The sequence below is a fragment of the Salvelinus namaycush genome, chromosome 16 (genome assembly GCF_016432855.1).
Source record: "Salvelinus namaycush isolate Seneca chromosome 16, SaNama_1.0, whole genome shotgun sequence".
Lineage (NCBI taxonomy): Eukaryota > Metazoa > Chordata > Actinopteri > Salmoniformes > Salmonidae > Salvelinus > Salvelinus namaycush.
The window spans coordinates 7,323,027-7,348,698 of record NC_052322.1 but is presented as its reverse complement, the minus strand read 5'-3'; the positions used below and the strand labels follow the sequence as shown (position 1 = coordinate 7,348,698).

General features: G+C 44.8%; 1 protein-coding gene across 1 annotated transcript in view; it reads right to left on the bottom strand.

Annotated features, from left to right (window-relative positions):
- Window positions 1–25,672, bottom strand: part of LOC120060868 (agrin-like) — a 376,729-nt gene that overhangs the window by 120,031 nt on the left and 231,026 nt on the right. Inside the window, exons 5-7 of the mRNA XM_039010276.1 lie at window positions 18,767–18,991; window positions 17,122–17,348; window positions 12,750–12,954 (exon numbers count right to left, since the gene is read on the bottom strand). Of these exons, the coding sequence (XP_038866204.1) occupies window positions 12,750–12,954; window positions 17,122–17,348; window positions 18,767–18,991 (657 nt within the window). The remainder of the gene's footprint in view (window positions 1–12,749; window positions 12,955–17,121; window positions 17,349–18,766; window positions 18,992–25,672) is intronic.

The following is a 25,672-nucleotide window of genomic DNA, read 5'->3' as shown; positions in this document are numbered from 1 at the left end:
GAAGCTTCAAAAGGAGGGTGGTGCTTGGAATCATTGTTCTTCCTCTGTCAACCATGGTTATCTGCAAGGAAACACGTGCCGTCATCATTGCTTTGCACAAAAAGGGCTTCACAGGCAAGGATATTGCTGCCAGTGAGATTGCACCTAAATCAACCATTTATCGGATCATCAAGAACTTCAAGGAGAGCGGTTTAATTGTTGTGAAGAAGGCTTCAGGGCGCCCAAGAAAGTCCAGCAAGCGCCAGGACCGTTTCCTAAAGTTGATTCAGCTGCGGGATCGGGGCACCACCAGTACAGAGCTTGCTCAGGAATGGCAGCAGGCAGGTGTGAGTGCATCTGCACGCACAGTGAGGCGAAGACTTTTGGAGGATGGCCTGGTGTCAAGACGGGCAGCCAAGAAGCCACTTCTCTCCAGGATAAACATCAGGGACAGACTGATATTCTGCAAAAGGTACAGGGATTGGACTGCTGAGGACTGGGGGAAAGTCATTTTCTCTGATGAATCCCCTTTCCGATTGTTTGGGGCATCCGGAAAAAAGCTTGTCCGGAGAAGACAAGGTGAGCGCTACCATCAATCCTGTGTCTTGCCAACAGTAACGTATCCTGAGACTATTCATATGTCTGGTTGCTTCTCAGCCAAGGTTTGTGCCCATAGGCGACGTTGTTGCCGGTGATGTCTGGTGAGGACCTGCCTTACAACAGGCCTACAAGCCCTCAGTCCAGCCTCTCTCAGCCTATTCCGGACGCCTATTGCGGACAGTCTGAGCACTGATGGAGGGATTGTGCGTTCATGGTGTAACTCGGGCAGTTGTTGTTGCCATCCTGTACCTGTCCCGCAGGTGTGATGTTCGAATGTACCGATCCTGTGCACATGTTGTTACACGTGGTCTGCCACTGCGAGGAGGATCAGCTGTCCATCTTGTCTCCTTGTAGTGCTGTCTTAGGCGTCTCACAGTACGGGCATTGCAATTTATTGCCCTGGCCACATCTGCAGTCCTCATGCCTCCTTGCAGCATGCCTAAGGCACGTTCACGCAGATGAGATGGGACCCTGGGCATCTTTCTTTTGGTGTTTTTCAGAGTCAGTAGAAAGGCCTCTTTAGTATCCGAAGTTTTCATAACTGTGACCTTAATTGCCTACCGTCTGTAAGCTGTTAGTGTCTTAATTACTGTTCCACAGGTGCCAGTTCATTAATCGTTTATGGTTCATTGAACAAGCATGGGAAACAGTGTTTAAACCCTTTACAATGAAGATCTGTGAAGTTATTTGGATTTTTACAAATTATCATTGAAAGACAGGGTCCTGAAAAAGGGATGTTTCTTTTTTGCTGAGTTTACATACTGCTTAAAGCTATACAGACCAAATACATTATGTTTGTAAATGATATGACAATGGTGGTAACTGTTTGGTTTGTTATCAAAAATCATACGTTTTTGTTTGTTGAGTGATTCAATTGGTTTCAGAATAGTAGCTCCTGCTTGTGACCAGCATGTGAGGCAATATCTCAGATGTGAGAAAATCATAGCATGCATATATAATTTGGCAGCCTCCAGAGGAAGAAAAGGTCATATACAGTTGAAGTTGGAAGTTTACATACACATAGCCAAATACATTTAAATTCAGTTTTTCACAATTCCTGACATTTAATCCTAGTAAAGATTCCCTGTCTTAGGTCAGTTAGGATCACCACTTTATTTTAAGAATGTGAAATGTCAGAATAATAGTAGAGAGAATGATTTATTTCAGCTTTTATTTCTTTCATCACATTCCCAGTGGGTCACAAGTTTACATACACTCAATTAGTATTTGGTAGTATTTGCCTTTAAATTGTTTAACTTGGGTCGAACGTTTTGGGTAGCCTTCCACAAGCTTCCCACAATAAGTTGGGTTAATTTTGGCCTATTCCTCCTGACAGAGCTGGTGTAACTGAGTCAGGTTTGTAGGCCTCCTTGCTCGCACATGCTTTCTCAGTTTTGCCCACAAATGTTCTATAGGATTGAGGTCAGGACTTTGTGATGGCCACTCCAATACCTTGACTTTGTTGGCCTTAAGCCATTTTGCAACAACTTTGGAAGTATGCTTGGGGTCATCGTCCATTTGGAAGACCCGTTTGCGACCAAGCTTTAACAGATCAGACCAGTCAATTTGACTTACAGCTGCATCGTAGTTACTCTGCTCAATTTTCAGGATTTTTTAGTATTGTTGCACATTTAAATGTCTTTTTAGTGAGCTTTCTAACCACCAATGTAACATTGTGGTCAGCCTGGTGCACTTCACAAAATAGATGGCATTATGAGGGGGGAAAATGATGTGGATATATTGAAGCAACATCTCAAGATCTCAAGATCAGTCAGGACGCTAAAGCTTGGTCGCAAATGGGTCTTCCAAATGGACAATGACCCCAAGCATACTTCCAGATATGCCAGTTAGTAAGTTAATGGACTTAGTTATTCGGTCAGGTCTGTTAGTAAACACCAGATCAATTTGAGTCTGGGATGACTGTGTTACTCTGGTTGGACCTTGTATTATTTGAGTCAGGTTGAAATAATCTGTGAGTTTTTTCCTGCAAGTTTTGTTTCCCCAGTTTATATTGAAATCACCCATGAAGATGAACTCCTTCTTATGATCACACTCTTTAAGCATGGCATTTAGATGGTCATAAAACGAGATAGATGTTGGTGGTCGATATAATCCAATAATAGTGGGAGACATATGAGGGGAGAGGAAGACATTCAGCCCCATACATTCAATGTCATTGGCATGTTTCCATATGATACGATTGCATTTAAAGTTATCTTTCATGTACATAAGCAATCCACCCCCTCTGCCCTCTCCCCTGTCCCTCCTGAATATGGAATATCCAGGGACATTAAAGGCAGAAATATGAGAAGATTTCTTCAGCCATATCGCAGAGAAACAGAAAAAAATCTATATTAGAGTCGCTCAATAAATGTTCTACCTGTTCAATCTTAGAAATAACGCTATAAATATTCAGATGACCTCCAAATATTCCTCTAGGCTTGGAACGAGGGTCCCAGAGCATTTTAGCCTTATTGACGGTTTGAAAAAGTTTCATGGTACAATGTTTTCTAATACCTGGGTTAAGGGAACTGAGTTTCTGACTCGAAGGCCGGTTTTGTTTGGGACATGTATCAAGAGTTGGCATTAAAATTGAATTATCAGCAGATTGCTCATTCTCTTGAATGGGTGGGTGGAACGGATTGACAGTTGAAACCCCAAGGCCTCAGGAGACTGTGACGTACTGTATGTCCTCGTCTAGCCAAGCGGACAGGAGAATTATGCAGAGTGTCGAAGCCCTGCGAGGGAGGCTCATTGGCATGTCTTGTGGGTGGGGGCATAACGCGGCATGTCGGCCGTTAGGGAGAAAGATTATAAGCCAGGGAAAGAGGATGCGAGGATGCATTTGATCCGCGGCTTCCCAGCGAGCGCGAGGGAGTGCTGTCATTACCCGGATTATTATGGGATTAGACTAGCATCTTGACAGGCGCTCCGTTTAAGGAATCACTGCCGTTTCATTTTGAAAGCACAGGTGCATTTAATACTCTTAATATTCCCCTCCCCTGAGCCTCAGCCTTGCGCTCTTGGTACAATCATCAACAGATAGCAGAAGGCAATTTACCTATGTGGGCGCTATCTCGCCCATGGAATACCAGTGACGTCATCTCGAACTGTTAGGGAGAGAGGCCCTATGTAGCAGTTTGATAGCATCATGTCTAAAATCTCAGGATTGTGGTGGCTTGCCAGCTCACCATTGTGTCCATGTTGGGGTGTAGTTTGGCTGCAATGTAGAGGGCCCCGACACAACAAAGAACGTTTCTAAGTTATCCTATGCTTATTTCTTTATTTCAACAGGTGCAGAACAAACGTTCAGGCTGTTAGGCTGTCGTCAGTGTGATCGTGTCTCTTCACAGGACAAGAAAGCCAACCTTGATTCGGCACTTGAAGAAAAAGAGAACAGCAAAACAACAAGATAAGGGCCTGGCTGATACTGGTGTGAGGAGGAGCATTGCCCACCGGCGACCATAATTGAACAAATCTAAACAGATCATGTGCAAGGATGAGCGAGGAGACAAGGCTCTCAGTTTTTGTAATTGGAATGTTGCGGCTTAAGCAGTGGAACACTGCTATTGATTTCTGTGTTGTGGGAACGCCGGTGGTTTGAAAGAGCTGCGAAATTGGCATGTAAATATGTAAGTAGTGGAACTGTGCCTAATTTTGCCAGGCTTCAGAAAAAGCTATTCTGCCTGATATTTCTTTTCTCACTGTGTGTATGTAGCGCTGGAAACAGAGGGCAATCCACACACACACTCATGGCCTTCAAATGGATTCACCGACCCATTTCCCAAAGCCCGGCTCCGTAACATGCAACTGCAGCCTCAGATAACGCTTTTGTCCCTGGTTCTCTTTGTTTCTACACCAAAAAATAAGATGAAAAGAATCAAAAAAGCTCTTTATTCTTTAATGCTCAATCCTTCTGGAGGCACATTTTTTCTTCCAGATTTATTAAATAGAAGAAGCAAAACTCCCACAGTTCTCGGTGAAATAATCTTAGTGAGCAGAGAGAGTGTAAGATTAGAGACTTTGAGAAATGTCCAGCAGCCCTTATACCCGGCTTTGGTAATTGAGATGGCTTACATATTCTCAGTCGGGAAAAATAATCTTAAGGAACTGAAAGCGCCTTTTCTCCTTCAGAAACAGTGAGGGAGACTTGGAAACAGCAGCCTGCCATCCCGGAGGCCTGGGTAGTGATGGTAGTGGTGGATGTGCTGTTCAAGGACTGGAGCTTTCGCAGTCATATGCCTCAGTAGAGCGGGACATATACTGGGAGGCTGCAGTAGTCAGTCACATACACACACACACGCATACAAGCATCAAATGCACACATACTATTTAATGTTCCCTCTGTGTTTCTCAGATGAAAGAGACAAGACAATGGTGTGTGTGTAAGATCCAGGGTGCCACAAACGTAATCAAAGAAGTGAGTGAAAAAGGTGTGCTGTGGAGAGATGGCTGTAAGTGAGTGCATCGCCGCAGGAGTGGTCTTAGAGATGAGTAACTCTCCTCTGATCAATAATTCTGCTCCTAGCTGAAGTAAAGAAACCCCAGTGGCTTCTCTACGAAAGGACAATGTTTCTGTCTCAGAAGTGGCGACTTGGGAGTCTGAATTCTGCCTCCGCTTTGTACCCTTCTCCCACCAGTCTAGGCCATGCTCCCTCCCTTCGCTCCCCTGCTTTCCTTTTGCTTTTAATTAGTCTGATATTTTATAGTTGCCATCCCCGAGATTAAAACCAGGGGGATTACAACTCTTGTCAGATGAAATGGGCTTCTGGGGTGCTGCTAGTATGCAGTATGCAGCACCATGGATTGCTTAGAGAACCATAATTGCCGCTGGCCTACCCACTGACAAACGTTCTGCTACCTGTATACCCCCCCCTCACAACGTCAAATGTTCCGCTGCCCGTCTCTCCCCAAGAGGGGCGTTGCCTCTTCCCTTCTCTCACTAAACTGTCACATTAGTCAAGATTTAGAGGCGAGCTGAATGCACTCGGCAGGCGTTCTGTATATAAGCCAGGAGAGATGGAGTGTCATGTTCTTAGCCGTGTTTGCGTGGGTAATATATACGGTTCAACACTGTACATATGGATGTAAAAGCAGGGAGATTATATTTTTGCGGTAGAGCATCTCCCTACTCATGCATATGTAGATTGGAATCTTCCTTGCTCCCTGGTCCAATTCAGGATTACTCCCAATGTCATGATAAGAATCAGAGAAAAGCTCTCCCCATGCTGTCAGTAGCCAATCGGGTGAGGGAGAGGCGGGTGTCAGTGCCACCATTGTAGAGAAGCAGCCAATGGGAAGCGTCATTACTCAGTTTTGTCGGTGCTGCAAGGAGGGGGGGTGGGCTGCCACCCGTGTCTCGCTAGCAGTGAAAACATTTATGGAACATATTAAAACAGGTGCCAGAACGGGAGAGAAAAGGATAAATATTAGCATAGAGTGAAAGGAAGGCCCGCGGGCCCTGTTTCCCTGCTACGGAGCACTTATCACAGAGTAATGGCTGCAAGGGGATAAAACCAAACACCTTAGTCCTCCACTTGCTTTTTAAAACCCCAAACACGCTTTATCTTCTACCAGACAACATAGGGAACACAGATGAAGTGAAATACAGCGAAACAGAGGGTGAGAGAGAGGGGGGTGGGAGAAGAGGGGAAAATAAAAAGGGAAATATAGAAATATAGAAAAAGCGAAAGTAAATGAGGACAGAGAAAGACAACAATGAGGGAACACATACAATGGTTCTTCCTTTAAAAGTTGTCATACTGTAGCACAGCTTGCTGGCTGCCGCAGATACTATGGCACGTTATTGAAGTGTCAGCCATTGTTGCCATTCTATTCCAAGAAAAACGAAAAACGTAACCCTCAGGATTTCCGTAAGGAAAATATGGCGCTGTACAATGTGACTGGTTGGGAGTAGGCTACTAAGTGACAGCGAGTGAAAAGCTAAATTATCCTAACATTTCCACACCCTAATTGTAGTCTAACCAATACCCAAACGGAGATTCAGTGAAAATAAAAATCTCATTGATTTATCAAGACCAGTCCGCATGCTTGTCTCAGAGCAGCGCGAAACGGTTCTGAAATAGTTGACCACACGCAGGTTGGCTATTGCTCCAAATCCTATCATAACAATTGGATGACTTTTGGTGTTCCAGTAAGGAACAATGTGTTGCCTTCATTAGCCTACTTTATTCCAATATTTCTGCCAATCAGTGATATTTATTCCCATAGTATACTATTCCTATAGTATTCCCATTCATTGCGTGTGAATTCATAAACCATGTGCCATGGAATCGGTACATCGAAAATCTCTTCCCAACTATATTGCAATCTACATGGCACAGCTGTCAATTTTCTGATCCTTAAATGAAACTGGTATATATTTTTATTTATCACAATTTTCCGACAGACAAGTTCCTTACTTTTCCCCCCTTCCACTTGATAAAGGTTCCAATTGATACATTTTTATCAATTAGTACATTTGAGTTTAACCACAATATTTGTTGTATTATTTGTTCTGTATTTTCTGGTGGTTTAAACTGAAACTTTCTATGGCTTGTTTAATTAAAAAATAACAATATTTTGGAGATGATTTCGTTTTCAAATAACCGAAAGTCAGCGGTTATAATCTGAATAAAGGGAAAAAGGCCATTCTTGAAATTGGGGTGAAACATTCTTACTAATTTGTAAATAAAGGCAGTTTGTTATTTGGAATGATTTATTTCTGTTTTTAGAGGGAGAGATACCAAAAGCCCACCGTGCCTATTTTTGGAAAATCGCCAGTCCACATGTGAAGTGAAATTCCCCCATTGAATTTATCCAAATTATCTCTTAACTCCAGGACCACCAACAGTTGTTTGTTGTGGTTGCCTGATTCTGGACTCTAGTGCCAGAGAAGAAAACACCTCCATTCATTTACGAAAAGTAAATTTGTGCCACAGTTTAGACTACCAATAGATCAGGGTTCTAACTCCCCCTTGTGATAGTGTGGTATAATGACAGAATGCCACCATCTACCACTAACTGTTGCAGCATAAGCTCGTAACTTTTAAAGGAAGAACCACTGTACAAAGATGAGCTCCTCCATCTCATGACGTGTATATGTACAGAGGAGAGAGGAGAGGTGGAGGAGAGGAAGGAAGGTAAAGCAGGCCACCAAACAGCAGATGGGCATCATTGGCATGGTGGTCCACACAGAAGGCACACAACACATACATTGTGAGAGAGGAAGAGGAGGGAGGGAGGGAGGGAGGGAGGGAGGGAGGGAGGGAGGGAGGGAGGGAGGGAGGGAGGGAGGGAGGGAGGGGTGCAACAGACAGGGTAAGGGGAGGGGTGGCTCACCAAAGCAGAACCCTGCTATACCCATAAGGCCTGGTGACTGCTGCAACTCTGCCACTACTGAAACACACACACACACCCTCATCACCACACACACACACACACACACTTCAGTCCGCTATGGGCCACGTTAAATATAATCCCTAGTACCCCTGCCATACCGTCAACCTGACTCCCAGAGCAACTACACTAATTAGATTCATTACCAAACATCACTGGAGGTCCTCGCTGGGTTTAATAGCTACTCAGCCTATTATTGTTGATGAGCATAATCACAGCCAGCGACTAGTGTTGTCGCATGGCAGAGATGCTAATCAAATAAACATGCAAATGATAAATATTCACCGGAGAGGCTTGTGTATATGCCATTTAGCAGACACTTCTTTATCCAAAGCGACTTACAGTCATACAGGGTGTCACCGTAGGCGCACTTTTCTCCCCAGTTCTCCTCCTTCGCCGAAGCTCTTTGTCAATGACAATGTCTCTCTGGCTGAGTGATTCTCCGTTAACCTCCGGGAGGAGGTGCGTGTGTGAATGTGCACACACACACACACACATACGCATGTACACATACACACACACAAACAATGAGACAATATTGCACCGCTCTCAAATGGTATTCAAACCAATTATCTAACCATCTGACTAAGTACTTCACTGTCTGTCTGTGTGTCTGTCTGTGATCCGCTGTACCATCTAATGTGTCCCTGTCTCGCAGCAGTAAAAGCTTTCTTTGAGCGCTCTGGGTTAAGGCAGACACATCTTAAGCCCCTTGGACTTTTTTCATCTGAGCACCTGGGGAGCGCTATGACCTGGCCACTCACAATCCACCGCCATTCATCTTTAAAGTGGCTGTCTCATGAGAGACTGACCTCGAACACGTTCCTGTGGAAGACCATATGGGCTTATAAATCAAAACAGGGCCGCATTGTCTTTTTCAGCTTGTAAGATGGTTGTGTCCAATGCTCCTCAAATTTTTTGTGGCACTGACCAAATTTCAGGTCTTGAACGTTGTGGAAATGTTTTGCAACTCCCAGCGCACGTTTACTGTGAACACTGAGGCTGTACCCGCTTTAAGTTACAGTTTTAACAGTGGTCAAGTAGGCTACTGTGGCTATGTGATCATAATGTAGGCCTACCAGAGTTGCCTACCATCAAAAACAATGGAGATAATACATCCCATAACAAGTTAACATGGAAAGAGCTGTTACATCATTCAGCCTACAGTAGCAGCCAATGTGTGGTGTTCAATGTAGACCTACATTCCATGAGACTTTTGAAAAAAAACATGCAGGGCTTGACATTAACCTGTTTATCCACTTGTCCTTCAGACAAGGAGGTGACTGAAAATGTTGTTGGGTCGTTTGGTGCAAGAAACCGCTTTACAAAATAAAATGCATTATTATTCCCATACCATTACTACAGAGAATCAGACAAATGATGCTACCCTCTGCTACTTAGCTTATTCAAGCCTGTCTCAAAATACAACACTGCCCCTTTAAGACAAAAAAAAAGCTCTTTACCTGACTAGCTTTTCAAAGATGTCTAGAAACGTAGACGTTTTGTGCTCTTGTAGGAAGCAATCACTCCACTATTGCTGACTACAAATGATCTATCACTGTGCTAATAACTCACTAACCAGCAAAATAATATAAACAAAACGAACACGTGGTTACATGCAGCTCTTGCTTTGATCTCAAAACAAACGCATCTACTCATGACCACAGCTGTAAACACAGTCCAGTTCTAAGTAAATGGCACAGATCCATATATGGCAATGGTCTATTTGCATATAGGCCTACTGCAGCTGTGATTGGTTATGCCGCACCGGTCTGAGTAGTTTGTTTTGGTATGCTACATTGAAAGTGGCAACTATTGTGTTGATTCGATCACAATTGCCACATTAAAAGGGAAACATTGATAGTGTTAACTAACAGGAAAAACTCAACAAACTTGAGTTAAGTTCAATCTGGTGCTTCTCTCCGTGGGCTGATATTTCTTCTGCGCTTTGCGCAGCAGTCCCAGGGGAGCAGCGCAACGGTCTCGGGCTTGAACGTTGCAGCACAAGCAGCTTAGAGGGAACATTGGTTGTGTCCAGTATTATTAGGGACGTTTGTGGCCCCCCCCATAGGGGACAAGTGGCCCTTGAGGGATACAAAGAGTGAAAGGGCGGATGACAGTCACATTAGGGGGGTTGTCACCACACTCACGATTAGGTGTCATACATGGAAATATTTTCAGCCCTCCATATGGCTTGTGGCGTGACTGATCGATAAACTAGCGCCATCTCACGCCCAATAAGAGAGGAGTGTGTGTGGGTTTGGGCTAGCGACAGCCATGGCACCCCATCGTCCCAGTTTTTCGCTCTCCATCCATCCCACGGTCGACGCTCTTAGAGCTCTCGGGAAGTGACAAAAGGCTGGCCAGTTCCATTCAGCAGACGATGGAGACTGAACCACTTCAGGCTTATTGGGGTGCATGTAGAAGACTGTACACACACCATGAACGCCAGAACAGCAGCTGGATGGGAGGACTATAGATGAAAAAGGACAGCAGGGACCCTCTCTTCTGCACTGTGTGTGTGTGTGCTTGCGATCACTATACAGTTCTGATGTACAGTAAGTGATTTGAAGTATGTTTTAGACTGCCATTGAAGTTAGCAGGGGACTGTGGTTCCCAGAGGTGGCATGTGGTTTGGCCCAGTAAGGATGACTCAAGCTCCTTTGTGGAGTGTGTGTGTTGTGGTTAGGATGGAAGTACGGTGTGAGACAATGGCTGCCACGGTCACAGTGATGAGAGATAGCGTGTCCTCTGCTGCCTGCCACGTGGCACAGCTGTAACTGTAACCTGTCCTCTGATTGTGCTATTGATCGCTTCGTGACAAGGAGGCCATTTAGACACAGACACCGTCACATACAAAACAGCTGCACACACACACACACACACACACACACACACACACACACACACACACACACACACACACACACACACACACACACACACACACACACACACACACACACACACACACACACACACACACCCAAACATACACACACACACCCTCTCACACATACTCCCCCCACAACTAAACCAACAGCCCCGGCACCTCACTCCTCTCCTTTTGATGTTGAATTAAATCTGAAAGGAGATTTATCTCCTAACTCATCACGTCATCACGTCGTCAAGCAAATATGCAAATGTCAATAGAAACGCGTTGAAAAACGTACTGTAACTCGCCACCGGGCTAAAATACGCCGAAAAGAATGGTGACCGTTTACTTTGTCAGAAATAATTAAATAATAAATAAAAAAACATAAGCACGGCAGACATTTCACATGTTAATTTATGCGTGACAAAAAGACAGGGGAAGAGATGAGAAAAAAACTATGCTAATGAGTTGCACCATGATACTGCGAAGCCATGCTTCAACGTCACCCCGCCGAGTACAACTTAGTATTCAGATAACCAACCGGAGTGAGATAGAGATATCTGTCTGAGGAGAACTAGAGAGGAGTTTTGCAACAGAACGACTGTGGCCCCACATTTAGCTCGTCTATCGAATGCAGACACTCTACATCAGGGGTAGACTATCTATACCCTGTGAGAACCACTGTGGGTGCAGGTTTTTACTCTGGCCAAGCAGTAACACACCCACGATTCTACAAAATCAACTCATCGTAGTTTTCGATCAAGGCTTTGATTTGCTGAATCGCGTGTGTTACTGCTTGGCAGGAGCAAAAGCCTGCATCTGTGCCAGATGGCCTTCACAGCGGTATAGTTTGCCCACCGCTGATCTAATTCTACATCTACAAACACCCCTAGTCAATTGATTATATGAAGTTGAGAGACCTAGTCAGCAGGCACTTATAGGCATTGGGCATAACTAAAGTCAGTGCCTGGGTGGCAAGGGAGAGGTTGGGCATAGGGCAGGGGGGAGGGTCTACATGCAGTCTACCATGCTAGGGTAGCAGGGAACCATCATAGGCTGAGGGTTGAGGGAAAAGGGGGTTGGGAGATGGGAAAGGGGTTAACACAACAAAACACAGCACTGGGAAGAAGAGGAGCTCCCCAACCTCACGGACGGATGCTTTCTTCCTCCCGCAGACACAGTAGGGCTGCAAGGAGGGTGCACAGAGGAGAGACAAGAGCGACAGCTTGGAGTGTTGGGAGAGAGAACGTACTACTCCGTTATCGAGAGAGAGAGAGTGAGAGGGAGCGAGAAAGGGAAAATAAAAAGAAAGAGAAAAGAGAAAGAGGAAGAGAAAGGAGAAAGACAACCACCCCTGTTTAGTCCAATTGGAGGAGAGTCTCTGACCCCCCAAGTGGTCAGTGTCCATCAGAGGTCAAAGGTTGAACTCTCCCCTGCTGAAGTGAGGGGTGTGTCCCGACAGACAGACAGAGGCACTGAAATAGAAAGAATACCTGTTGAAAAAGGAAGCCACACAGACAGAAAAGAGACAGACGGAGACAGACAGGCGAGACACAAATTTGTGTTGTGAAGAGAGAGAGAGAGAAACCATTGAAGTGGAAGACTGGCACTACCGGGAAGGTAGGAGGACATGAACGAAACATGAAGGCTGTTGTGTTTCATGTGTCACGTGATGGCGGAGCGTGACGGGCATGAGGTAGATGGGGGATGAATGGAAACGTGGTGGTCATGGTAACTTATTGTCTTTTCGCTTTTTCACCTCCCCTCCCACCACAGACAAGTCAAGAGACAGACAGAACAAACACACATACAGTACTTACACAGGACAGGAGGAGCCAACCAGAGGGAGACAGAGAGAGAAAGACCAGAGGCTTCTCCCCTAGAGGACCTGACTCACCACACGGGCCTTGCTGCTTGACGGGGATGTGGGCTTTAGCCAGGCACTCGGCCCGTCGCCGCTCACAGTCGTTGACGTAGCTGCGTCCGTCTTTGCCGCACAGCGGCTTGTAGGTCCCGTCGCACTGGATAGGCTCGCAGGAGCAGCGCACGCCTAGACGTTCCACCTGGCACACGCCATTGAACTTGCACTCCACCTTGCACATCTCTGCAAAATGGACGAGGGACATTGTTGTTTCTTGTTTTTAATGTTTAATTGTCCTCTGTAAAGCATGTTGAGACGTTGTGATAGTGGACTTAAAATAAAATGTGACTTGAAATGTGATGCAGAAAATCAGTAGACGAATCGAGGCAATCTTAGAGTAGGTTGAGGCACCTTCAGAGCTTCAAATTCATTATGTTCTCTATCACTGGATCAAATGTGTACATGAATTCAATTTGGAGCCATTCCTCTCTTTCTCTTTCCTGTAAAGTGGTCATGCTATGCTGGAACCTAATTACGGAGCTGCATTCTCTGGGAGTCGAACATAAGAGGGACGTACTATATGATGTCATTGATCTACATTTCAAATGAAATGACTGTTGAAATACATTTTCTTTTTAGAAAACAAAAAACTATTATGCCTATCCATTTCACTTCAGTAAAAGACAGACAGAGAATGGGTTCTTGTTAACTTGATCGAGAACTAAATAAATTCACGGGAACACACAGTGCTAAGGCTTCTACTGAGAAGTTGGAAGTCCCATATGTATCCACATAATAGCGGTCTTTATCTGTACTCAAGCTTGACTACAAAATATTGCTAACAAAAGAGAGTCGGTGTGTTGCAGGGCAGAAACTGAGAATTATTTGAAGCACAAAACCACAGTTGTCTGTAGTAGAGTGCATCACACCATGAGCATTTGGTCTTTAACTCTATGGGGAGTCTCAGATGTGTGGAGATGAGGTGAGAGCAGAAAAGCTACAGCCGTGGTGGTGGTCCACTGAAGCCCCTATCACACAACAGGAACATTGGATTTCTTCAGATCGGTATCATCTATGATGATGATGGCGCCGGAGGAGATGGCTGACGTTTTACGGGCTCCTAACCAATTGTGCTATTGTGTGTTTTTTTTGGAGTTATTTGTCATTTATTTTGTACATAATGTTTCTGCCACCGTCTCTTACGACCGAAAAGAGCTTCTGGATATCAGGACAGTGATTACTCACCTCGAACTGGATGAAGATTCTTTCTTTAACGAGTCGGACGCAAAGGATTTAGTTCAGACAATCGACAAGGTCCAAATCCCTGTCATTCACATGAAGAAGAGATGGAGATCGCCTTGTAAGGATCCGACAGCGAGTGTGTAATCTGCCTTTACCATTGGTCCTATTAGCCAATGTGCAATCATTGGATAATAAAATGGATGAGCTCCGATCAAGACTATCCTACCAACGGGACATAAAAAACTGTAATATCTTATGTTTCACCGAGTCATGGCTTAACGACGACATGGATAACATACAGTTGGCTGGGTTTTCGGTCCATCAGCAAGACAGAACAGCTGCCTCCTGTAAGACAAGTGGTGGCGGTCTGTGTCTATTTGTAAAGAACAGCTGGTGCATGAAATCTAAAATTAAGGAAGACTCAAGGTTTTGCTGGCCAGAGGTAGAGTATCTCATGATAAGCTGTAGACCACACTATTTACCTGTCTATTTACCACCACAAACCGATGCTGGCACTAAGACGGCTCTCAACGAGCTGTATAAGGCCATAAGCAAACAAGGAAATGCTCATCGCCAGAGGTGGTGCTCCTAGTGGCCAGGGACTTTAATGCAGGCAAACTTAAATCAATTTTACCTCATTTCTACCAACATGTCACATGTGCAACCAGAGGGGAAAACACTTGATACCATCTTTACTCCACACACAGAGATGCGTACAAAGCTCTCCCTCGCCCTCCATTTGGCAAATCTGACCATAACTCTATCCTCCTTGTTCCTGCTTACAAGCAAAAACTAAAGCAGGAAGTACCAGTGACTCGCTCAATAAGGAAGTGGACAGATGATGCAGATTCTAAGCTACAGGAGTGTTTTGCTAGCACAGACTGGAATATGTTCCGGGATCATTCAGATGGCATTGAGGAGTATACCACATCAGTCACTGGCTTCATCAATAAGTGCATTGATGACATCATCCCCACAGTGACGGTACGTACCCCCAGCCAGAAGCCATAGATTACAGGCAACATCTGCACTGAGCTAAAGGGTAGAGCTGCCGCTTTCAAGGAGCGAGACACTAACCCAGATGTTTATAAGAAATCCCGCTATGCCATCCGACAAACCATCAAACAGGCAAGCGTCAATACAGGACTAAGATTGAATCGTACTACACCGGCTCCGATGCTCGTCGGATGTCGCAGGGCTTGCAAACTATTACGGACTACAAAAGGAAGCACAGTGACACGAGCATACCAGACGAGCTAAATAACCTCTATGCTCGCTTTAAGGAAAGCAACACTGAAGCATGCATGAGAGCATCAGCTGTTCCGGACGACTGTGTGATCACACTCTCCGTAGCCGATGTGAGTAAGAGCTTTAAACAGGTCAACATTCACAAGGCCGCAGGGCCAGACAGATTACCAGGACGTGTACTTTGAGCATGCACTGACCAACTGGCAAGTGTCTTCACATGTTCAACCTGTCCCTGACCAAGTCTGTAATACCAACATGTTTCAAGCAGACCACCGTAGTTCCTGTACCCAAGAACACCAGGCTAACCTGCCAAAATGACTACCGACCCGTAGCACTCACGTCTGTAGCCATGAAGTGCTTTGAAGGCTGGTCATGGCTCACATCAACACCATTATCCCAGAAACCTTAGACCCACTTCAATTTGCATACCGCCCCAACAGATCCACAGATGATGCAATCTCTATTGCACTCCACGCTGCTCTTTCCCACCTGGACAAAAGGAACACATACGTGAGAATACTATTCGTTGACTACAGCTCAGCGTTCAACACCATAATGCTCACAAAGCTCATTACTAAGCTAAGGACCCTGGGACTAAACACCTCCCTCTGCAACTGGATCCTGGACATTCCTGATGAGCCACCTCCCAGGTGGTGAGGGTAGGTAACAACACATCTGCCACGCTGATCCTCAACACGGGGGCCCCTCAGGGGTGTGTGCTCAGTCCGCTCCTGTACTCCCTGTTCACCCATGACTGTATGGCCAAGCACGACTCCAACACCATCATTAAGTTTGCTGACGACACATCAGTAATAGGCCTGATCACTGACAACGATGAGACAGCCTATAGGGAGGAGGTCAGAGACCTGGCAGTGTGGTACCAGGATAACAACCTCTCCCTAAACGTGATCAAGACAAAGGAGATGATTGTGGACTACAGGAAAAGGAGAACAGAGCACAACTCCATTTTCATCGACGGGCCTGTAGTGGAGCAGGTTGAGAGCTTCAAGTTCCTTGGTATCCACTTCACCAACAAACTATCATAGTCCAAACACAGCAAGATAGTCGTGAAAAAGGTCACGACAATGACTATTCCCCCTCAGGAAACTGAAAATATTTGGCATGGGTCCTCAGATCCTCAAAATGTTTAACAGCCGCACAATTAAGAGCATCATGTCTAGTTGCATCACCGCCTGGTATGGCAACTGCTCGGCCTTCGACCGCAAGTCACTGCAGAGGGTAGTGCGTACGGCCTAGTACGTCACTGGAACCAAGCTTCCTGCCATCCAGGACCTCTATACCAGGCGGTGTCAGAGGAAAGCCCTAAAAATTGGTAAAGACTCCAGCCAGCCTAGTCATAGACTGTTCTCCTTGCTACCGCATGGCAAGTGGTACCGGAGCGCCAAGTCTAGGTCCAAAAGGCTTAACAGCTTCTACACCCAAGCCATAAGACTCCTGAACAGCTAATCAAATGGCTACCTAGACGATAACCGGTGCCCCCACACATTGACTTTGTACTGGTACCCCCTGTATAAAGCCTCACTAATGATATTCTATTGTTGCTCCTTCATTTAAAAAAAACATTTTTTACAGTTTATTTTAGTAAATACTTTCTTAACATTTATTTTTCTTAAAATTGCATTGTTGGTTAAGGAATTGTAAGTAAACATTTCACTGTAAGGTCTACTACACCTGTTGTATTTGGCACGTGACAAATACAATTGGATTTGATCTACTGTAACCTGACTGTGCAGTAAACCTGACAGTGCAGATAGCCCAGATAAGCCTTTGTGAGCTTTTATCAAGCAAACCATCTGGTGTCATGCATGTAACACAACACAGCCCGTAAAGAACTTGGTAAGTTATCTATCGGTCATGGCAGTGCGGTTCATGTGTGCGTGCATGAACGTGCTGGCACACCTTGTTTCTTGCAGCGGCCCGGGTGGATCTTCCTGAGGTCAATGCCCTTCTGCATGCCCGTCCTCGTCATATGGCACTCGCTCTCGTACGTCTGGCTGTCGCTGGCGCACAGTGGCTCATTGACGGGTGGGCAGGACTCCGGAGGGGCAAAGGTCAGGGGCTGGCGGGTACGTGGCTCCACCCGGCATGCCACGTTCAGACTGTTCTCGCTGTCTTTGCAGGGGTCTATGAACAGGGGAGAGAAAGAGAGAGGTTAGTGGTAGGACATGGTTATCCATCACCAGTGATATGCTGGAGATAGGCCCGCTATCAATATGGGCTGCCCTGGAAAGGCAAAGTGGAAATCCAAGAAGCCCATGGATCTAAGAGGACGACAGGCTGGCAGCTGGCGCTGGTGGCCATATCAACTGTAATCATAATGGAACTGGGGAGATGCTTATTGAAATAGGAGCTGTTTGCCTGCTCAACTTCGTCTCATCTCTCTACACGGAATTGTATAGAGCAAGGGGACAAAAAGGATTTATGTACCTCTGCGCCGCATTAAAACACTGCCAAGCTGCGAGCAAGTCATTCGAAACACCACCGTGGAGGATGAGACCAAAAGGACAGAGAGAGAGAAAGGGAGAGAAAAGGCCCTGGCTCGAGAAACAAAGAGCGACAACAGGAACACAAACGTGACAATGGTAGCTTGACTTCCACAGCCCGGGCTGGGCAGGCAGGACAACAACAGGGCCAATGCCAGCAACACATTGCCAAGGTCAGTTATTGTAGGGATTGTGTATATTAGCACAATGGAATCGCTAACACAGGAGGATATAAAGTGTGGGACCATTACCAACTGATTTTTTTTTGCAAAAATACCTGACACCAGAAATGCAATGATGCAACACAAGCCCAGCTATTATCCCATTTGCAAAAACCATTACCTCCCATTAACACACCAGCACGGCTTCCAAGAGGCAATTAGACATACAGACAGACCGTGGAGGTGCTGGCTAGCCTAGCCCCAGCTGTATATATAAAGCATCACCATTTGTCTGACGCTGGCGAGCCAGTTGAGACAGCCAAAGCTTGGACAGAAGCGCTCAGGAAGATTTAGGGGCCCACCGGGCCAGCTCTCCTGAGGTCCCAGGCCTCCCCCCTGGGGGTAAGGCAACATGGAGCCTGGTCTCACCGGCTTGGAATGGATATATATTCGAGCCGTCCTCTGGGGGCCTGAGACTCCATCTCCCTTCCATTCTGTAGTCTCTCAGGGTCTCACTTTTGGGACGCTAGTTTGTCTGGTTAGCTCTATCTGGCTCTTTCGCTCGGCGCGAATGTCTCAAAGTCAGACGTCCTCAGGAGAAAACGACCAAAACAAACAGCGGGTGACACAAAACAACTCTCGAACTGGCCAGCTCTAAAAACAAGTGGCTTTGTTTGTCAACAGTGAATAATCCACACAGCTGGAAGAGTTTGCATGAAGAAAAAAAAGCTATGAATTTGAAAACCAGTCACATGATGTCAGAGAGATAGAAGACAATGAAACTCCAGAGGGATGTGAAGAGAGAGCGAAAGAAAAAAAGAAGCAAAAAAGAAAGAAAGAACAAAAGAAAGGAGGGAGAGGGAGGGAGGGTAGATGAGAAGTATATGAGGGGACTCACTGCAGTATCCCTGGTGCTGCAGTCGGAAGTTCTTCTGGGTGTGGCAGGCTTGCTTGTAGAGCTCGCACTCGTTGCGGTAGTCTTGGCCGTCACTGCCACACACCACCTGCTCGGGCTTACCGTCGCAGCTCAGCGGGCACATGCACTTGGCCGACAAGGAGTCCGATGACTGGATGCAGGTGCTGCCGTAGCTGCAGGTCACCTCACTGCACGGGTCCTCCAGGGCTGCAGGGAGGGAGAAGACAGAGGTACTGTAGGTATTAGGATTTGTGTGTGTGTGTGTGTGGGGGGGGGGGGGTGGTTCTTCTACCTTTGTGCGGACCTAAAATCCCCAAAAGTCCCCGTAAGGATAGTTAAACAAGGAAAACTCTCCCTCGTAGGGACATTTATCACATCCCGATGAGGACAAAGGCTAGGGTTATGAGTTAGGTTTAGGGTTGCGGGTTAAAGTTAGGGTTATGGGAAGGGTTAGGTTTAGGTTTAGGGAAAATAGGATTTTGAATTGAAGTTAATTTTAGGTCCCCATGAGGATAGAACAAAATGTGTGTGTGTATGTGTGTGCTTGAGGGTGGGGGGAGTGTTGTGTATGGGTTATGCAGGAACACTTGACTCTACTATCACAATTAGCCATCATCATGTCAACCCCGGTGGTCTTTTATTGACTGAAACATTGGTTGAAGATCCATTGAAAACACTTTGGAGAATTCAAGAAGGCCAGGGAGCTACAGTGTCTACCATAAGTAACACAACAATGTAAGCAAGTTCCATAGAGGTTTAAATACAAAATGTACACATGCTACCTTTTCACAACAGCGTGTCAGCCTATTTGTGTGCAGATGGAAAAAGTGCAGTGGATGGGTTACTCTGGGCTGAAGAATTACATGACAGCCCTGACTAAGGATTCCCAGACGGTCATAGATGGCTGGCTGTACAAACAATTTGCATTAATTTGCTGTCGGCCAATTGAAGGAGATTTTGCATTCACAATACAATCTGAATTGCTATGCTTTAGCGTGCTCTTCTTCTGGCAGCTGAGGGGAGCCCCTGAATGTGTACTTTTCTGAAAAGAAGAAAGCAGTATTTCCCTATAGAGAACTTTGTTTCCAGCGACTTAATAAACACCACTGCCACTCCGGAGTGACTCATTCTGCCGATGTGAGTGGGTGGAACTTCTAATTTAGCGGACGTCTATTTTGGTATCTCATATTCTCGACAAAGTAGCGTCATCAGATGAAGACCCCCGATACATATTTATGACAGGCATTAAAACAAACACCCTCTATGCACCAGGGAAGTGGGGTTCCTCTGACAAGCGCCGAGACTCTCATTCCGTATGCACTGCCACTTTTGGAATAATGTATATCCGTGTGCAATATCCCTATTTTGTTGCAATGCTTTGTCCATGAATTTCACTTCAGGGACGGATGCTACGATATAGTAATCCACAAACCTTCAGCGTACCCTTTCTTGTTTTATCCCCCCCTATCTCCAATTAAAGAAAGTCTTATTCCTCTACTTCAGGCGATGTTTGTCTCAGAAGACTGTGCTCTACTTCTTCCGGTGGATCTTGGGGGTCGACTCTCGTCGCCTTAATGAGAGTCTAGGATCTGGGAGAGGGAAGAAGAGTGCTTTTTTTCCTGTGCCGTCGGATCAAAGTCTCTCACATATCCCTCACATCTTGAAATCTTTTGTTCTCTTTCTACCTCTCTCGTCTTCAAATTGTTTCTAGACACGGCGGAGTGGTGTCGCTAACGAATGTGTCTTTGTTTCAGTTCGAATTCGATGTGATACTGCAAATGGAGCTGGCCAACTGGTGACAGGTATTACCAACCAGAGTATGTGAGCGGAGCAGAGGCCATAATAGATTTTGGCCCAATAGGCCTGGCATATTCCCACATTCAAGGAGCTTTCCGTTTTGATTTGGTTATTTTGCCAAAAAACCTTTAGGCATACTTACAAGAAAAAAATGTATAAAACAACTTTATCCCATTTTATATGAGATTCTCCAACATTGGCTTTGATTAAATGTCCAATATCCTCGCGCATGTGGACATTCTGTAAGAGTAATATATATGGGCAATTATTTGATGGTCCAACCATATTCTGTCCCCTATCAACACTTTTTAAACTTTTGGTTCCAGACAGAATGACATAAGAAAGTAGTCAAGACGACTATCTTGATTAAGCCTCCGCCATGTATATCTCACTAGGTCAGGATATTTAAGTCTCCATATATCCACTAGTTCCAATATATCCATGTCATTCGTGATTTCCTCAAGTGCATGTGCGTGATAGTTTGTAGTGTGATTTCCTTTATGGTCCATAGAGGTATTTAAAACAGTATTTATATTTATATTGATATTATTATAATCTGCCACCATAATAATAGAGTCTTGGTTTGCTTGTAGGGTTGATCAATTATAATATACACTACCGTCCAAAAGTTTGGGGTCACTTAGAGATGTCCTTGTTTTTGAAAGAAAAGCACATTTTTGTTCATTAAAATAACATCAAATTGATCAGAAATACAGTGTAGACATTGTTAATGTTGTAAATGACTATTGTAGCTGGAAACGGCTGATTTTTTAATGGAATATCTACATAGGCGTACAGAGGCCCATTATCAGCAACCGTCACTCATGTGTTCCAATGGCACATTGTGTTAGCTAATCCAAGTTGATCATTTTAAAAGACTAATTGATCATTAGAAAACCCTTTTGCAATTATGTTAGCACAGCTGAAAACTGTTGTGCTCAATAAAGAAGCAATAAAACTGGTCATCTTTAGGCTAGTTGAGTATTTGGAGCATCAGCATATGTGGGTTCGATTACAGGCTCAAAATGGCCAGAAACAAACAACTTTCCTCTGAAACTCGTCAGTCTATTCTTGTTCTGAGAAATGAATGCTATTCCATGCGAGAAATTGCCAAGAAACTGAAGATCTTGTACAGCTGTGTACTACTCCCTTCACAGAACAGGGCAAACTGGCCCTAACCAGAATATAAAAAGGAGTGGGAGGCCCCAGTGCACAACTGAGCAAGAGGACAAGTACATTATAGTGTCTAGTTTGAGAAACAGATGCCTCACAAGTCCTCAACTGGCAGCTTCATTAAATAGTACTGGCAAAACACCAGTCTCAACGTCAACATTGAAGAGGCAACTCCGGGATGCTGGCCTTCTGTTAGTGTCTTAACGACCGTTCCACAGGTGCATGTTCATTAATTGTTTATGGTTCATTGAACACGCATGGGGAAAAGTGTTTAAACCCTTTACAATGAAGAGCTGTGAAGTTATTTGGATTTTTACGAATTATCTTTGAAAGACAGGTTTCTGAAAAATGGACGTTTCTATTGTCCCTTTATATTGTCCCTTTATATTGTCCCTTACATCATTACCCCCTAGCAACAGATGTGGGTTACACACACACACACACACACACACACACACACACACACACACACACACACACACACACACACACACACACACACACACACACACACACAACCCCTTTCCCCCACAAACAATCATAAGCTCAGATGTTCAACAGTTGTTCCATCCCAGAGCCCAACTCAAGAAAGGACATGATTTACTAACGCATATACAGTTGCAGCTGTTTGAGAAGGCATGCAACATTTAGCAAATTGTCAAGTCCTAGGTGATGGAGATCAGGTTCACCCCCTTCCCCTGAAACACACACATGCTGGTCCCCCGTTGTGACCATTTCCCTAAGCATCTCTGTGCAGTCAGACCTTTGATTATTTTGTGCCACCAGAGTGTGACTGCAGCTAGTGTTAGTGCAGCTAGTGTTGCCAGCACTGCCACTACCTGGGTGGGGGCACCCCACCGGAATCCCCACCGGCTGGGTACAAGGTCATCAAGGTTCTCATTAGCAGCTTTGAGAATTTACTTGAATATTATGCTCTCCCATCAGGGGGATTTGGCTTTGTAGGACCAACCCTGCCATGCAGGCTCAGAGTCTTGAAGGGGTGGTGCTGCTTTAGTAGGTCTCTGACCACATTCATCTTTCTGATTTGGCTGCGTATAGGCTACTTACAGTAGACCCATAGAAAATATAAGGACTTCTCCTTAGTGTATGGGTCTCTCAGGTGGGTGTCTAGGGAATAGGGTTGGGGACCATTTCATCAGGATAGGACAGTAAATAAATAAACTATTTTTATAATTTATTTTAAAATGTATATCCCATTCACCTTTTCATGTTTATTCAAATATTTTTCATTAAATTCCATATGGTTTGGTTTTAATACTTAAAAATCAATTGGTAGGTCCAGGTAGTCACAAAAATTAATTGCTGTTGGTTAAATTGTGATTTAATGAATGGAGCGAATTTGGAGCGGGAGTTTCTTTTTCCCGTGAGCATGAAGTGGTTTTTAGCAGAGTAAGGACATGATCCAGGAGTGATGAGCGGGATTTCCAACCACTCAACTCCGCTCAGAGAATCTGTTACCACCCTGAAAATGAGTAAAGGTAGATGCAGGCCCATAGCAGTGCACCATTAACCCAGCACATGGGATCAATCTCCGCATTGCTCTAGCCTCAGAAAGACTAGCCACATTACTAAAAGCTAAAAATAAAACATGGTTAATCTAGTTGTGGAATGATTCATTGACTGCAAGGAAAAGAGAAAGCACAGCAAACCAAAAGGTCAGTACAATTCAGAGGGGTTTGGCTGTATTTAGGCATTCATGTACAGATCATGAATACAAATTCAGCATAGACACACACCTCTATGACTACAACGGACTCTAAACCATGTTCACAATTGAAACATGTCAGACACGTTGTCCATGCCCGAATACACTTGCGTCCTAAATAGTAGGCTGTTTGAGTAAGAAGAAAAAAAGAAAGTATGTGACATTTCGAAAAAGATAGTATACTATAAATGGTCGCTTGTCATACTCATTTCGGCTTTGACAACAGCTGATCAATTAGATATGGGGATGTGCTACCGAATACAAAAAGAATAGCGGGAAGCAACGTAATCGCTCATGACACATCAGTATGTGAAAATAGTATGTGCATTTTCTATTTGCTATACGTATTTCAGCTTTTCATTTCGTAGAATTCGCAGCACAATTTTGGGGAATTTCACAGTCACAATGCATTGGAAGAGAAGGGCTGCTAGTTTTGATAGCTAACTTGATAGCTAACTTTAGATCTCTTCAAGTAAACAACCCAACAACTTGGCGAATAGCACCACTTCTGTGGTGGTGTTGAAATATAAGTAATTTTTGTTCTTCTTAAAATGATCATGACTATTTCATCGTAACGTTACATCTTTGAAAACAAATCTGCAGCCTGCTGCCTGCCATGCCTTTAGCTAGCTAGCTACATCACATGACAAACAGTATGTGGACACCTGCTCATCGAACATCTCATTCCGAAATCATGGGCCAATATTGAGTTGGTCCCACCTTTGCTGCTATAACAGCCTCCAGTCTTCTGGGAAGGCTTTCGACAAGATGTTGGAACATTCCTGCGGGGACTTTCTTCCATTCAGCCACAAGAGCATTAGTGAGGTCGGGTACTGATGTTGGGCGATTAGGCTTGGCTCGCAGTCAGCGTTCCAATTCATCAGAAAGGTGTTCAATGGGGTTGAGGTCAGGGCTATGTGCAGGCCTGTCAAGTTCTTCCACACTAATCTTGACAAACCATTTCTGTACAGATCTCGCTTTGTGCACGGGGGCATTGTCATGCTGAAACAGGAAAGGTCCTTCCCCAAACTGTTTCCACAAAGTTGGAAGCACAGAATTGCCTAGAATGTCATTGTATGATGTAACGTTAAGATTCCCCTTCACTGGAGCTAAGGGGCCTAGCCCGAACCATGAAAAACAGCCCCAGACCATTATTCGTCCTCCATTAAACTTTACAGTTGGCACTATGCATTGGGGCAGGTATCGTTCTCCTGGCATCCGCCAAACCCAGATTCATCCGTCGGACTGCCAGATGGTGCTTGGCATTGCGCATAGTGATCTCTGTAATGAGTATTGCAACCGAGGACAGACAATTTCTACACGCACTTCTGTGAGCTTGTGTGGCGTACCACTTCGCGGCTGAGCCGTTATTGCACCTAGACATTTCCACTTCACAATAACAGCACTTACAGTTGACCGGGGCAGCTCTAGCTGGGCAGAAAGTTGACGAACTGACTTGCTGGAAAGGTGGCATCCTATGACAGTGTCAAGTTGAAAGTCACTGAGCTCTTCAGTAAGCCCATTCTACTGCCGATGTTTGTCTATGGAGATTGCATGGCGGTGTGCTCGATTTTATACATCTGTCAGCAACGGGTGTGTCTGAAATAGCCGAATCCACTAATTTGAAGGGGTGTCCACATACTTTTGTATATATAGTGTATGTGCTTTAATAGTACGAGAACCTGTAACTGTTTGAAAAGTAACATTAGCTACAGGATTACTTGCTTGCTGTTGAGCGACAACTTAATATTTAACATTATCCTAGGGCTTGTGTTCAAACGGTTGCTGGGTCTGATGACAATCAGGCATTTAATTAAGTGGCGACCACGGCAGGAGAAATGCCGCAACAAAAGGTCGAGTAAGTCATGTGGCCACTGCACTATTCACTGCCACTAGCTATAGCTAACGTTAGTAACGCGGTAGCCTACATTTCAAATGAAATAAAATGTTATTTGTCACATGCTTTGTAGAGCATATGTGTTGAAGAACAGTGAAATGCTTACTTCCAACAATGCAGACATACAGAAAATAGAGACATAATAGAAAAGTAAAACACGTAATAATACAATTAGTAAAAAATACACAATGAGTAAGGATAACTTGGTGATATACACAGAGTACCAGTACAGAGTCGATGTGCAGGAGTACAAGGTTATTGAGGTAGATATGCAGCTGAATCAACTTTAGGAAAC